The 15,754-nt window shown below is 41.1% G+C and overlaps 1 protein-coding gene across 3 annotated transcripts; it reads right to left on the bottom strand.

Moving 5' to 3' along the window:
- Positions 1–1,103: 1,103 nt before the first annotated feature.
- LOC120554243 (zinc finger protein 135-like) lies at positions 1,104–15,748 on the bottom strand. 3 transcript variants are annotated; one of them, XM_039793018.1, is made up of 3 exons: positions 15,516–15,748; positions 4,502–4,930; positions 1,104–3,351 (listed from the first exon to the last, which is right to left on the bottom strand). In XM_039793018.1, exons 1-3 carry the CDS (start codon positions 15,577–15,579, stop codon positions 3,290–3,292), a joined length of 555 nt encoding a protein of 184 aa, XP_039648952.1. In that variant the 5' UTR covers positions 15,580–15,748; the 3' UTR covers positions 1,104–3,289. The 3 variants fall into 3 exon arrangements, with proteins under 3 accessions (XP_039648952.1, XP_039648953.1, XP_039648951.1); XM_039793019.1 differs by having other exon boundaries at positions 1,104–3,348; XM_039793017.1 differs by having other exon boundaries at positions 1,104–4,930; positions 15,516–15,747.
- Positions 15,749–15,754: the final 6 nt, after the last annotated feature.

The raw sequence follows: 15,754 nt of genomic DNA, 5'->3' as shown, positions 1-15,754 counted from the left end.
ATCCCTCTTTTTTTTTTATTCTATACTATGATTGTTTTTGACATATACTATGACTTTCAATAACTTTTTACCATATACTATGACTTTTTTCATCATACAATACTATGACTTTTTAAGACATACCATAGTATGACTTTAATGACTGTTTTCAACATACTTTTTTTTTGGTGGCACAGTGGTTAGCAGGGACTGCAGACCCTGACCCTTGGTTCGATTCCCAGTCCGGGCTTGGCTTTTTTTGTGTGGAGTTTGCATGTTCTTCCGGGCTTTCTTTGACATTCTATACAATTACTTTTTTATGACTTTTATGACATACTATACTGACTTATCACTTTTTTCGACATACTATACTTACTTGTTTTCCAATATACCATACCGTGACTTTTCGTCACTGTTTTCGACACACTATACTAGGACTTTGTTTTCCCTTTTTTCGACATACGGTGATTTTTTTTCAATATACTAAACTATGACTTTTATATGACACTATACTTTAACTAATTTCTGACCTTTTTTGACATAATACTGTCACTTTTTCATGACTTTCTGTCAACAAACTATACTATATATTTTTTTTGACTTTTTTGACATACTATTAGTTTTTATTCATTTTTTTTTCAAAATGCTATATGAAGCCTTTTTTTACCATTCATACTATGACAATTTTGGACATACTGACATTCTTAATCACTTTTTTCTGCAAACTATACTATGACTTTTTTCGATATACTATAGTATGATTGTAACCTTTTTTCTACATACTACAATACAACTTTTTTCTCTTTTCTCCGACGACTTTTTCATAACTTTTTTCACCATGCTATTATATGGCTTTGACATTCTATACTATGACTTTTCGACATGCTATGGTATGGTATTTTGTAGTTATAAAGCCAAGCCCGAATTAAACCCAACATTATTAGGTTGGCTGTAAAAGTTTTAAACTACAATCCAGAATTGTTTTGAATGACAAATCTCTTCAGAAGAGATGTGCAGTGCAACGTGGACACATGTAACGTTAAGAGTATGAAACAGCATGATTATTAGGATCGTCATACATTAAAAAACAAACGGTGATCCATAACAAACAAAACGAACAAGAATTAACTTTGGAAATGCAATAAGTTTAATTCAACACGAGTTAGGAGACCTGCTGCGCGCACAGTGTTGATTCGTGGCAGAGGAAGTGGGACACAGATATCAAAGGGAGACACTACCACAGGATACAGAAATCAATACATGTGAAGACTTTCAAAAAGGGAAGTGCACACAAGAGGAAGTCGTTTATTCAGCATTAAGATTTGGACATACTGGATTCAAATAAAGCATGTATTTAACGGCAAAGCGCATTTAAATGTCAGGGCTGGATTGTAAAGGTTACCCTTGAGTCAATTGGCAACAGTCTTGTGGACTCTGGTTTCCCCTTTTGGCAACCACCTGTTCAACATTTGTGGGTTTTTATATATATATATATATATATATATATATATATATATTTTTTTTTTTTTTTTTTCTTCAGAGTACTTGTTAGGCAGAATTCCCTTTTGTTCTAAGTTACATAGACAACATGTATATTCCAGAACATTTATTCCCAAAATGAATAAAAGAAAAAGTAAAAAATAAATTAAAAAAAACATCTTAACTAAAAGATCTAAGCTAAAGGACGAAAAGGATGTGTGCGTCTGGTTTTAGTTGTACACAGGGACGTCACTAGGATTTTAAGACGGGGGGACATATCCTCTTCTTCCATTTCTACTCTGTTCAACAAAAGTGACGACTGTAATGTTGGCTTTTAGACGCATCAAAGCTGTATGGGGGGGGAATTTACTTAGGCCAGACTTTGCTCCTGATGAGTTCTTCTGTAAGCAATGACTTAAATGCCGTCTGTCTGCTCATGTAAAGGTGTGATAAAGTAATAGCATACTCTAATTCCTCTCTCTATACAAGTTGTCCAAAGAATGCCATTTAATTACACTAATTACTGTGACTGCACTGTAGATTGGTTTAATCAGTGTCATTTCGCTGTGTAGTTTGGCTTGCATACAGTATAACCCAAGAACCATAGTGAAATTTGACACAAGATTGAGCGTTTCTCCAACAAAGATAATTTATTCTGCCAAATGATCAACAATTATTGATAAAGCTATTAACTCTTTGTACTTCTGTCTAACGTTTGACTTTTCCGGTTATTTTGTAGATGGATATATAGCATTTGTTGCGTCTAAATATGAATGGGGATATGGCTGGTGATAATGAGATGCTCGATACAGTTGCAGAATCTTTGATTCTCTGCTTTGTTTTAATGCCACTTGGCTCTCTTCAGTAGCTAGTGCACTACCCCGCTCGTCCACGTACCGTTGCCGCGGGCCTGTGGGCGCCCGTTGAGCCTCCGACGCTGCCATTTCGACCAGCTGACAGTTGTAAAATAGAATTAAAAACAGACACACAAGGAGTACTTGTGTGAGAGACACAAAGAGGAGGTGCAAGAGTGTCGGTGTGAAGCCTAAACTAACAACTTAGCAGTTTGGCTACCCAATAACTTGACTAAAACAAACAAACAATATACAGTAGGCCTGGATGGCATTAAATCAAATCAATACATGTACATTAACAGAAGGTAAACAGTTGACAGCTTTGCTTAGCCGCTGTTGCTATTCTACTGCTAGCCCAGTTGGTCCCATTACCACAGAAAGAACTCCTCTGTTCGCTGGCAGCTCCATCATTGTGGGGAAGCCGGGCTGGGTGAATAGACCGGGTAAACCCAGCCCGATCCGCCAGTGATTTGATTTCACCCTGGTGCTCAGACTGGAAACATGTACAATTATCTATCCTGCTTCCATTACTAATCTGCGGGGGACCAATCACAAACTGGCTTATCCACCTGCTGCGCTATTATTGGCGGGTTTACCACAATGACGATGGAGAAGCGACCAAGCAGCTTTTTTGTTTACATTCAGCACGGCGGGCACCGAAGCGCAGCCGCACGTTGATGCCGCTGTCGCCGTTAACGTCACCCGGATCGTTGGTGTGATTGGTTGAAGGACTATCCAACTGCGTACAGAATCATTTGAACTATTCCCGTTGATCTTGTGCAGTAGAAAATACAGAGCAGACTCCCCCCAGACTAATGTTTAATCTTAGAAGATTGAGCTTGGTCCGGTGAAAGCCAGACTTGGAGGTCAAATGACGCAGTCAATGTTGGGCTGCATCCCAATCTTTCTTCAGGTTAGCTGGTAGATGTTGTCCATGTTGGGGATGCTAACTGGTTTACGCCAAGCAGGCACTCGCATCATCTGCTAGAGAAGAGTTTCTGTGTTGGGCTACTTTCAGTAGAGATGATCTGGACCCCTGCTAAGAGATGCAATGAAGTTGTTTATTCTCCTTCTGGAGTAGAGATGGAGCCAAGACTAATAGCAGTTGTTGCTTTTATAGAGATGGTGTTGTCACAGCACTTCACACGTAAGGGAGACTGAGTTGGGACTGCAATTTTGAAGAGGGCTGGGGTTGCATGGATTAGCTGTTTGTTGCAAAAATGAACAAGGTAATCTTTGGCATTCCATGGATATCAACAGTTACATTAACTTCATAGTCCAATACATTTTTTTTTTTTTGACCTATCAAAATCATACTTAAGACATTTTAAAGCCTACAATTCTAATTATCGGATTTCAGACTTTTAAAAAGGACCCACAGAGTATTACATGTCATATAACCTTAAGAAATTTCATTCATTTTTAGAGTGTTTAAACCTGACTGAGGTTCTATGCTCTCCTTCCAGACTAGAGCTCCACTTCACACAGCTAAATGGTATCTCTTATGTGGGTTCTCATGTGTTGCTGTAAATGTCCTCTCTCTGTGAAAGCTTTCTTACAGAGTGAGCAGCTAAATGGTCTCTCTCCTGTGTGTGTTCTCATGTGTTTCTGTAAGCTTCCACTCACTGTAAAAGATTTCATACAGATGGAGCAGCTAAATGGTCTCTCTCCTGTGTGGACCCTCATGTGTATCCGTAAACTTCCACTCACTCTAAAAGATTTCTGACAGACGGAGCAGCTAAATGGTTTCTCTCCGGTGTGGATTCTCATGTGTGCCTGTAAATGCCCACTCTCTGTGAAAGCCTTCTCACAGAATGCGCAGCTAAACGGTTTCTCGCCTGTGTGGATTCTCATGTGGGCCCGTAAATTTCCACTCACTGTAAAAGCTTTCTTACAGACCGAGCAGCTAAACTGCTTTTCTCCTGTGTGGATTCTCATGTGTGCCTGTAAATATTCGCTCAGTGTAAACGCTTTCTCACAGACTGAGCAGCTAAATGGCTTCTCTCCTGTGTGGGTTCTCATGTGTTTCTGTAAATGTCCACTCTGTTTAAAAGCTTTCTTACAGACGGAGCAGCTAAATGGTCTCTTTCCATGTCCACTGGTGCCAAATCTTTTCTCATGCTCTTTCTCACCAGTAGTACATCTTGAATCACTGACAAGGACTTCATCATTATTCATAGCGTTCAAACCTGACGGAGGTTCTCCGGTCTCTTTCCAATCAGCACTGGTATCAATCTCAGGTTCAGAAGAGTCTCCAGGCTCGTCATCAGTATCTGGTTGTGAATGTGTATCTGGATCGGAGTTCATGGCTGGTTCTGGTCCTTCAGAGTCCTCTCCATCAGCTTCTGTTTCCATCTGTTCAGTTTGCCTCCGAGTACGCTGTGAGAACTGATGTTTATCTTCATCATCCTCACTCTTCACAGGGACAGGAGTGAATGGGAACTTGGTGATATCAGCCTCCTCCGGCCCTTGAAGCTGCTCTTCGTCCTGACTGATCCGAAGTTCCTCCTGTTCTTCTTTAATGTGGGGGGGCTTTGGGTCCTCCTGGTCCAGACTGGAGCTCCACTCCTGCTGATGTTCTTCACCAACAATCACTTTCTGGACATCTGAAGGTAAAGCTGAAACACAAACAAACCGACATTAATGTGAATCTTAACAATACTTTGCTAATTGGCTACATTCACTCCAGTAAGGACACAGGTTCATGATGACTTAATCTGCTTTACTCCAGGTCCCCAACGTCTGAGCACAACTCTTTTCGCTGCCGAGTTTGTCGCCTACTTCCACTCCAAAAAATAAAAAAAAAAAAATAATCATACCCTGCCCTCCAACCAGCTGTAAAACTTTTGTCAGTATGCCTGAGAAAATTACAGAGCTGGAAAATAGGAAAACTCTGCTGCACCAGATCAGAGAGGATGAGGCCCTGCTCAATTAGCTCAATGTTTTAATCCGTGTTTTGGGGATGGTAAACACCCTTTTGTAGGCTACTATACATGTCGTTGTTGCAACTCAGTTAGTAACTTCAAACTTTTACAGCCAACTTAATAAAATATGGGGTTTTATTCAAGCTCAAGTCCATAAATACAATAACTGGATTCAGGCACGAAGAACGAGAACTGAAGGCTATGTTACCAACGATTAGCGGTTAGCTCCAGTCAGCTCCGGTTAGCCCAGTTAAAAACAAATGGAGTGGAGGAGATTGCAGGGCTAACAACCAGACTGAGAAATGACGTTCAGGGAGCTTACAATGGAAATCCAAAAGTGATGTAAACGTTTTCTTAATACAATTAATCCCACGGCAAGACCACCAGCAGGAAGTTATTACTAGCAATAGCCTCTGAGCCTGAAGTGCACGTCCCTTTTGTAACGCATGAACCGTTTGACGTAGAGTCTTGTCTGAGGTATATTTGAACTCTAGTGCTGGGCGGTATACCGGTTTGTACCATATCCTAGGGGTGGTACGGTTCATGAAAAACCATCCGAACCGCTCGGTTCGCTTGTCTCGGTTCGGAGCGCGTGTGCGTCGCACGGTTCGACGCGTGCACAATGTAGCCTGCTGCCCGTATGTGACCTCAGACAGTGTGTTTCCCTTTCACGCGAAAGAAGAGGTGTGGACAAGTTACCAACAAAACGTACAGTGAAAGACGGTGCAAAAACATTTCAGACCGTCCTGCCAACCTGTAAACATTTTAACATCAATGTACTGTAACGTTTTTTCACTCTAAAGACGCTGCGGTTTCAATCCTGTCACACACACACACACACACACAGATGAGATGTACGCGACAACTAAATTGAGGACAGCTACACACGTTATTGTAAGTGCAATGATAAGTTAAAATCCAATAAGTCCTTTATCAAACCGTATGAATGTGAGTCCCAGCCCAGGATAGGAAATTAACTAACAATGTAAAGATCAACAAGCCACTGTCAGACATGTTCAAATTTGATTGATTCAAAGGCAGCACAGTGGCTCAGTGGTTAGCACTTCTGCCTCACAGCAAGAAGGTTCTGGGTTCAAGTCCAGGTTGTTCTGGCCATTTCTGTGTGGAGTTTGCATGTTCTCCGTGGGTTTCCTCCGGGTGCTAAGGTTTCTTCCCACCATAAAGAGATGCATACTAGGACTACAGTTGAAAATTATTTACAGAAAATGTTGATTAATGTGCATTGTCCTAATCAAATAAACTTACTCCCAATAAATTAATGTTATATCTTAAATCCACCAGCCATTTTCATATTATACCAACATTTGCAGCATCCTGAGCCTTTTGATATTCTGTAATATTTCAATTACGTAAGTTCCTATAGATGGCAATACACACTACTTTCTTTGCCAAATAAATGAAAAGCTTGTTGAAATCATCTTCATCATCAATCATCCTCTTCCCTTGCTCGCTAGCTTTCCTCAGAGATGGTCCCAATAATGTGCTTAAAGTCAAGTCAAATTCAGTTTGTGCGTGATTACGTGATATAAGTATTTTTTAATACTGTATCCTACATTGTGGATAATTAAGCTAAATATCATATGCTGAAGTATATTTCTGGAGTGTTAAAGATTAAAAGAAAAAAATAACAAGAACCGTACAGAACCGAGAACTGTGACCCTAACCGGCAATTTCCACTGGATGCGCAACGTCAGCGGAACGTCTCCGGAACGTCAGCGGAACGTCTCCGGAACGTTGACGGAGTCATTAGGTTTCCATTAAAGTCAACGTGTGTATTTCCACAGACTGCGGAACGTCTGCGACCCGACTCCGTCCCAGTTCCGTCAGTCCGCAGCCCTCCGGAGCCGATACGCAGAGCTTCTATTTTTGACGGACGACGGAGAGCTCCGCAGCAATTCAGCACACGGCAGATAGTGCGGGACAGGAAGTCGAGCACAGAAAGAAAATAAATATCCGGTTAATTTTCAAAATAAAATACATCGTGCTCACGGCGGATCATATTTCCCTGAACTACACCTTGAAAACACAGCTCATAGTCGTTTCCCCTCTACTCCTCTGGATGGAAACTAACTGTTGTTGGTTTGGTGGTTCTATTCTACCTGAATTCGCGAGAACTTGTGGGTCCTCGTGACTACAGCTGTCAGTCACGGCCACAGCCGTTCCGCAACAAATCCGGACCCGGTGGGTATTGACGGACGGCGGAGCACGCAGCAGACACGGTCCGCAGCTGTTACGCATCCAGTGGAAATCCCCGGTAAAACCGTGATACGAACCGAACCGTAGTTCCGCAGTCTTTGGAAATACACACGTTGACTTTAATGGAAACCTAATGACTCCGTCGACGTTCCGGAGACGTTCCGCTGACGTTGCGCATCCAGTGGAAATTGCCGGTTAGGGTCACAGTTCTCGGTTCTGTACGGTTCTTGTTATTTTTTTGAACTGGGCCACCCCTACAATATACCGGTATTAATTTCCCATATGATATGAATTTTTCATATACCGTAATATCGGTGCATTGCCGCAGAGAGCGCTACGGCCAAGGTAATCTGCAAGTGAATTGAGAACGGGAGCCCTGTTAACTGCGTACCCTTCTCACTCATGGTAGTAACTTTATAACACAACAATTAATAACCCAAAAACTCTAACAGGATAAAACACCATTGCGCACAACAATTTGGGACTTAAAGAATTTCTAACACTAATAATTTTAATAATAACTTTTCTACAACACCCTAACTTACCTGTGGCCAAGGTAGTGTTTATACAACCATCTTACAGCCATTTAGTTTTGAAAGGGAAAAGTTGTTTGTATGTGTATTCAAATCGATTTAAGTTTATTTTACTACTTTGCAGTTTGCACAATAAAAATAGTTTAGATTCCGTAACTGTTTCATGCATTCTCCTTCATATAAAGTTATTGTATAATGTCGTGGAGCCAAACCCTTTAGTAATCAAAGCTTTTAGTAAACATGAGGACATTAAAATGTTTTTTGTGATATTCTATGTACTCCTGACAGTAGAATAAGCCATTATAAACCTATATAAAAAGGCCCAGTCAAGCAAAAGAAAGAAAATATCGTGATGCCAATTTTTTGGCGCCCAGCACTATTGAACTCAGTAGAGTTCCTTTTCATCGGTAATGGTTTGACCCGCCCACACTGCTTTAGCCATGCCCCCTATCATAACTAATGACCCGTTTGACATCAACTATTGTGTGAGGTATCATTGAACTCAGCAGAGAGTTCCTTTCTCATTGGTCATGGTTTGCTCTGCCCCGTGTACATTAGTCACGCCTCCTTTCATAACTAATGACCCGTTTCTCTTAGGCTCTTGTGTGAGGTATCACTGACTATGTTTAAATGCACATAATATACCGATTTTTGTCCTTATTTTGAAAAAGACGATATTCCGACTAAGCTATTTACATGGCTAATAAAAGAGACTATTCCATTAATATTCCAGTTTACATATAGCCATGCAAAATAACATTTTTCCATAGTTATCCACCGGTGGTGGACTAGTTCGACCGTGCCAACACAGCATCGCTCTTTCATTCCTTCAACCAGCTTCTTGAAAAGATCGGCAAAGTAGCTGCGTTTCTCCTTATCATCTTTTGGTCATGCATCTCTACCGCAACCATAGACTTAACTTAATATAGGAAAAGTGTACAACACAAACATTCTAACTTCCCAAGATCTTAACTTTAAGATAACCGTTGAACTGCCTTAACTCTTTTTTGTGTATGACCCTCACAACCAAATGCTAAATGGCGCTCACAACAACCAGGTGTTACCAGAGTAACAAACTTAGTAGTAGCCTAGTACATTGGTATTGAAGCATTGGATTAGAAACTAAGGACTAGGCAGCATGGTGATTCAGTGTGCATTTAGAAATTATCAAACAGATAAATCAAAAATAAATCAAACAGATGGGCACCACAAAGTTTCCATTGCGAGATCCACCGAGGAACCAACTGTGGCTTCTTGCTGCTGACTTGGACCTCAAGACACCAGCCAAGACTCTACTCAAGCGGTGAATGTGTAGTGATCATATTAGACCAGACGACTTTGAAAACCCCCGCAATCTAAAAAGGACCACAAGTCACTGACAACGAATGCGGTTCCATCCGTCTTTCTAGATGCACCAACAGCTACTGATGAACATTTAAGAACTTTTGGTAGGCTACTCTAGCTAATAAAGCTAGCTCCTTTCATAACGTTAGCCTAGCTGCTACTGATAGATTGAGACTGACAACGTTAGTGGAGGTAACGTTACTGTTCAATGCATTGTGGAGAGTGACAACGTTAGCTATCGGTATAGCTACACTCTTGGTAGATATCTGGCTGGGCTAAGAAGTAAGTAAGTTAGACTGTTTTTAATGGCAGGCTAGCAGTTACTGTTGACTTGCGCTAGCCTAGCACCAGTGAACTCTGCAACTGGATGAAAACTGTTGAAAACTGTCTCCACTGATAAATAACACACTGGCTAACTTGGAAATGAGGTCCTATGTCCAAAATTCTGAACCACCCCTTTAAATTCCCCGCTTTTTTTGTGCTGATCCAAAAACGTATCCGATCAAAAAAAAAAAAAGTTTAGCGTACATACATTTTGCATCCGCCAAATCTTCCTTCAGAGTTTCTGTAGCACGCTCCCTGCAGCGCAGCCCTCTGCCCCTCCCCTCCCCCGAGGGCAGCGCATGCATACACAAACAACTTGGCAGAAACAGCCGGCGAAAGAGAGAAGCTCCTTCCAAAGAAATGCTCTTCGACTTCAGTCGTGTGGAGTTGGTTAGGATTTACGGCATCTGATGAGGAACAGAAAACACCTCGATGCAAACTACGTCTTAAGGCTGTTGTTGTTGCTGGTAGCAGTACGACAAATCTGTTTCAGCATTTAAAGCGAAGACATGCGGCTGAGTGGGAGAAGTGTTGCCTTCTTCGAAAAGAAAACCACTCTAGTGGCGTTAGCACCTCGTTTGCAAAGCAAACAACTCTTCAACAAAGCTTTTCAAACAGTGTACCGTATGACAAGAGTGGAGCAAGGTGGAAAGCCATAACGGAGGCAATTACCCTCTACATAGCTACGGATACGCTGCCAGTTTACTCTGTTGAGAAGAGAGGGTTTAACAACATGCTGAAAGATTTGGACGCTCGACATACAGTACCTAGCCGCAAGTATTTCTCTTCCTCAGCTGTATAACAACACTCGGCTAAAGATAATAAGCGAGTTGAAGGGAATTGACTTTTACGCTGCCACTACTGACCTGTGGTCACTTAAATTAAATACAATAAATATATAATTTTTAAATATATTTACAGTTCACAGTTATTTTGTTTTAAATGGAAGGGGGAATCGAATCGTAAATCGAGTTTTTATAATAAAAAAGAAAATCGCAGAGTTTTTTAGGAAAATAAAAAATAAAAAATAAAAAAATAAAAAAAATCGCCCAGCTCTAGCACAGAGTTGAAGAATGTTCAACTTTTGGTAAAAAGATGTGCTCGTCACTGTCAGTTTGTACCCAGCCGTCCAATCACAGCGGAGGATGGGTGAAGAGACACTTTACAATAAAACCCGCAAATGTCCTACATGAACTGTTGAAGTGCTGAAAAACAACAACAGAGGAGAGGAGAAATGAATACTGTTGGACCGTACAGTCATGTGAAAATTAGGACACCTATGCTAAAGTTAACTAAAAAGAGGAATAAAAAAAATCATCTTTTGCAAATTGATCTTAATGCCTTAATTTATTAAAAAAAAAAAAAAAAAAGGAGGAAAAATCCAATCTTTAAGGACACCAATTTTCTTTGTGAATGAATAATGTATTGTAAATAAATAAATATTCTTCTTTAAAATACAGGGGGCATAAGTAGGTACACCCCTATGTTACATTCCCATAGAGGCAGGCAGATTATTATTTTTAAAAGGCCAGTTATTTCATGGATCCAGGATACTATGCAGCCTGATCACACTCCCTTCACCATACCTAGAGATTGGCATGGGGTACTTTCCATAAAATCATCTCTCAATGCAAAACCAACCAGCCATTAGGCCAACTGAAATAAAACCATTGAGACTGTTAATATTAGACAATCTGCAACTAGGGCTGGGCGATACGGAGAAAATCAAATAACACTATATTTTTGACCAAATACCTCAATATCGATACCACAACGATATTGTAGTGTTGACTATTGGTGCTTTCACAAAATATGTCCATGATGAGATTTTTTATGAATAATCATCAGTAATAGACCTTTTTCACAGCAGACATGTTGACATGTCATAGTAGGAAAAGCACAGGTGTATTCAAAACCATTAATGATGGCTGCATTCCACTTAAGAGAGGTCCTGGTATTGTGCATGCTGACTCACTGAAATATCTTACTGGGACACTTGATGGAAATGAGCCATCGTTAAGGTTATCAATCTCAGCTGTGCTTTTCCTACTATGACAAGTCAACATGTCTGCTGGGAAAAAGGTCCATGTGGATATAATAACTAAGTGGGTAAAGGCAAATAATAGAAGAACAGTTACAACAGTCTGGTAAGTTCAGAAAATGACATCACTTTACTATAATGCAGCCTTTAAAACCAGTAAAAGACAACACTTATGCCATATTACGACATTACGATATCCAAAATCTAAGACGATATCTAGTCTCATATCACAATATCAATATAATATTGATATATTGCCCAGCTCTATCTGCAACTTGCCTTATGTGCAATACATTTGCCAGAGATTATTTTATTTTAACAACATAGGCTATTACTTCAGTTATGAAAGTCCATGTTCTAGTAACCATTTAAAATCGTAAGCCTTGTATATAATTAAAAAGTGATTCTCTGATATACAGTGATTTAAAATGAACAATCTTACACAGCAATCCTTTTGAGATTCAGGAATAATATTTTCTGAATGTGTCTAACAAATGGGGTCTAGTAGGCTATGTTATACCAGTATCACCATCTGCAATGATGTGTAAATTATCAAACAAAATGTCAGATTTGCTATTATTGTTATTTATGTGAGTTACAGGTTTGTCTCCTTTTCAGGGTTAGGCAAAGCAGTGTGGAGGATTTTTTTCACAAGATTTGGCTTTCGTCCAATGCTGCCAATGTTGTGGCAGCTCTAAAGGATCCTGGACGAGAGACATGGAGTTGCCTCCCATCGGTGTGCTGGCCATGCTCTCCAGTTGGTGGTGAACCACGCACTGAAGAGCGACGCCATGATTAACAGGACCCTTGGGGCTACAAGGGGCCTTGTACAGCATTTCAAGAAGAGTGAGCTGGCTAGCAGCAAGCTGAAGCAAAGGCAGAAACAGTGGGGCACACCTGAGCACAAACTCATTCAAGATGTTACAGCTCTTACTATATGGTGAGTCGCCTGTTAGAGCAGCGATGGCCAGTGGACTTGGCCCTGTCAGATCCAGAGGTCACGCAAAGGGGTAAACACTACCTTGACCTCAGAAGTGACCAATGGACTCTGTTGGAGGAACTGGAGCAAGTGCTCAAGCCTTTTGAGCAGGCCACTGTGTTCCTGAGTGGCCAGGCTTATATTACTAGCTCTGCTCTACCTCCACTGCTAAAGGGCCTCCTGAAGTCCACCCAGAAATCCTCCTTTGGAGTTTGCAGCTGTGAACACATTCCAGAGGGATGCAGGAACAGGAGATAACATCAAGGTGGGGAGGGAGAAACAGGGTTCAGAGACGGTAGGCAAAATGTCTGTATAATTGCTGCTGCTCTGGACCCCCGCTTCCGCAAACTGAAGTTCCTGTCGGCAGATGAGATTCTGAAAGTCCAAGTCCGAATTCAGACTCTTGCACTTCAAATCAAAAAAAAAGGAACAACAAACAGGCGAGTGTGCTGGATGCCTCAGCCAGGTGCCAACCAAAGAAGCGCTCCAGGTCTGTGCTGGACACTTTGTTGGGGTCAGATTCCGAGGAGCACAGCAATGAGGAAGATGTCGGCCAGGAAGAAGACAGAGACCGTGAAGCAGTGAGCAATGAGGTGCTCTTGTATTTTGGAGAAAATTCCATTTCAAGAGAGAATAGCCTCATTTCATGTTGCTAAAATTGCACTTTTGTGTTACTGTAAGATTAAAAGGAGAAGAGAATTGATTCACTTGACTGAATCAATTTCAGAGCTTGAAAAAGCAAAATACAGGCTATTCTTTTTGCACTTGCTCTGTTTAAGTTTTTATTTTTGCATTCCTCCTGAAAGTGACTTGAGTGTTAATTTGTTTTATTGTTGGACTTATTTGATATACCTAATGTGTCTCCTTGGAATGATACGGTCCTCTTTTTTTTTTCTGGAGTGATTGCTGCTATGATTCCCTCTCCGTGGAAGGTTTTGAATTGAGTTTTGTTGGGTTTAGTATAGTACACCATTTAAAATTTACAAGAAATTCACACACATGCTAATTCAGAGTTGCTTATGATCAGAGTTATACAACTCCGATTTAAGTTACTTTTGGGTGCAATACCTTTTACATTGAATGTCAAGTCTGTGTTTTAGTAACAACAACAAAAAGGGGTATGTGTCCAAAAACACGTACTGAGTAGGAGTTACATGACATAGGCTAAATCGATTACATCTCTGGTTCACCCCCAAACAAAAAGATAAAAACCTTACAGTAATCTCGCAAAACCATGTATTCCATAAGTATGTAATGTCAAAATTTTGACAAGTCCAATGGATTCATAGACCCAGAAAACATGGGGTTAGACGCCACGATTACCTGGCTAGGTCAAATAATGAAGGAGGTAGGATATTTTAAGGGCTTCCTGACTGGAAAAATGACGACTCCCACTATGGCCACGCCAAGACCCGTCCTACGAAGCAGCTCGATTGGTTGGGGTTAGGCATTTCACCTCGCGTGGTTAAGGTTAGTAGTTAGGGGATGGATCACGGGATACAGCCATTACATATAAGCATGGACGCCTGGCCAATAGTAGTATCTGAATGCTGTTGAAGGGCGTGGCCAGGGCTCCAGACTGCGACCAAATGGTCGCATTTTGCGACCATAATTTGAGAGTGTGCGACTGAATTTGACATCCAGTCGCGCATGTGCGACCAGTAAATTTGTCCCCTTTTATTTTTTTTTTTACACGTGAAACATTGAAATTTCGGTACCTGAGAGCACGTGAGCGCTTATGTGTCCTCTCTGAAAATTGACAGAGAGCAGAGCTCTGACCCAAACACACACACATGCAGAGCTGCAGACAGTGCAAAGTACGTCGGCGCTGCAGTTTTATTGAAGTCACAGCGAGTCACGGAAATGCCGATAACGCAGTTTCAAGTGTGGTTACAGTTTTTCATAACGTCACGCAGACCGCGTTTGCTGCAATATCATATTAATGGCGAGTGCTGTTGACGTTACACTTCCTCGGAGACGAGCAGGCACAACGGTGGTTTCTGTGCCCTGGGGACTGACTGACAGGCTGAGGTTGTAAGGCAACTTTATTTCTACAGCACCTTTCAGCAACAAGGCAAATCAAAGTGTTGTAGCAATTAAAAGCGGTCATGATGAAAATAAAAACAGGCTCAAAATAATATACAAATACAATAATACTGTCATGACAGCGATGGGGCTGAAGTTTACCTTCTATGTTGCATCTTCAAAAAGGGACACGGAATTTGAAACACCACTTTGTAATTTCTGCATCTTTTATCAAAGTATGTATTAGTAATACAGTGGAAATTAGTAGAAATGTGAATATTTGGTTAGCATGTTGATTTACGGCGTGTGCCCCTACATTTTCTGGTTAAAAAGTTAGTCTGGAGTCCTGGTGTGGGGGATATCGCTTCCTGCCCATCTCAGACGCCATCTTGAAAATTACACCTTTCTAGTGGTCAAACTTTGGGAAAACTTTCTGTACGTTATTAAAGACACCTCATAATATACTACAAATAGTAGCTGAGAAACGTTTTGTTAGAATTTTTTAGGGTTAGGTGTTGTTTTTTTCATATATGCAGCCGCCTAGTTTGTTATTAAGTAACTAGTAGCCTAAGTTGTTGATATGAAGTTAGTTAGCACTGCAACATGAGGACACTTCAATTCAAAAACCATTCACAGCTGCCTCTTTCACTGATAAACCTACGAACAGATAAACACTCAACCCTGCTTAGACTCTTAGTGAATCCTCCTCTAAAACACATTAGCTTCGGGAGCTAGCTGCGGCCAAACAGGCTGTGAATGGTTTAGCAGCAGCTAACGTTAGCTTAGCCTCATTAGCACAGCGGTTAAAAAACAAACCTTCTCCTCGCGGCTTCGTCTCCGGTTTTAAAACCTCCTCCAGCTGTTTCCGGTGTCGGTCCATGTCTGAGCAGCAGACTAATACTGCTCGGGGGAGGTTTCTGCCGTTGTTTGGACCCGGCTAACGTCTCCTCTCCGCTGACTGCTCCGGTGTTTAGGTCGGTGACATATGAACGGTAGTCGTCTTCTTCTTCTTGTAGAATTCCGGTAGTGTTCTTCTTCTTCTTCTGTCCATTCCC

Source organism: Perca fluviatilis, chromosome 24, assembly GCF_010015445.1.
Source record: "Perca fluviatilis chromosome 24, GENO_Pfluv_1.0, whole genome shotgun sequence".
Lineage (NCBI taxonomy): Eukaryota > Metazoa > Chordata > Actinopteri > Perciformes > Percidae > Perca > Perca fluviatilis.
This window is presented reverse-complemented; position numbering and strand designations above follow the sequence as displayed.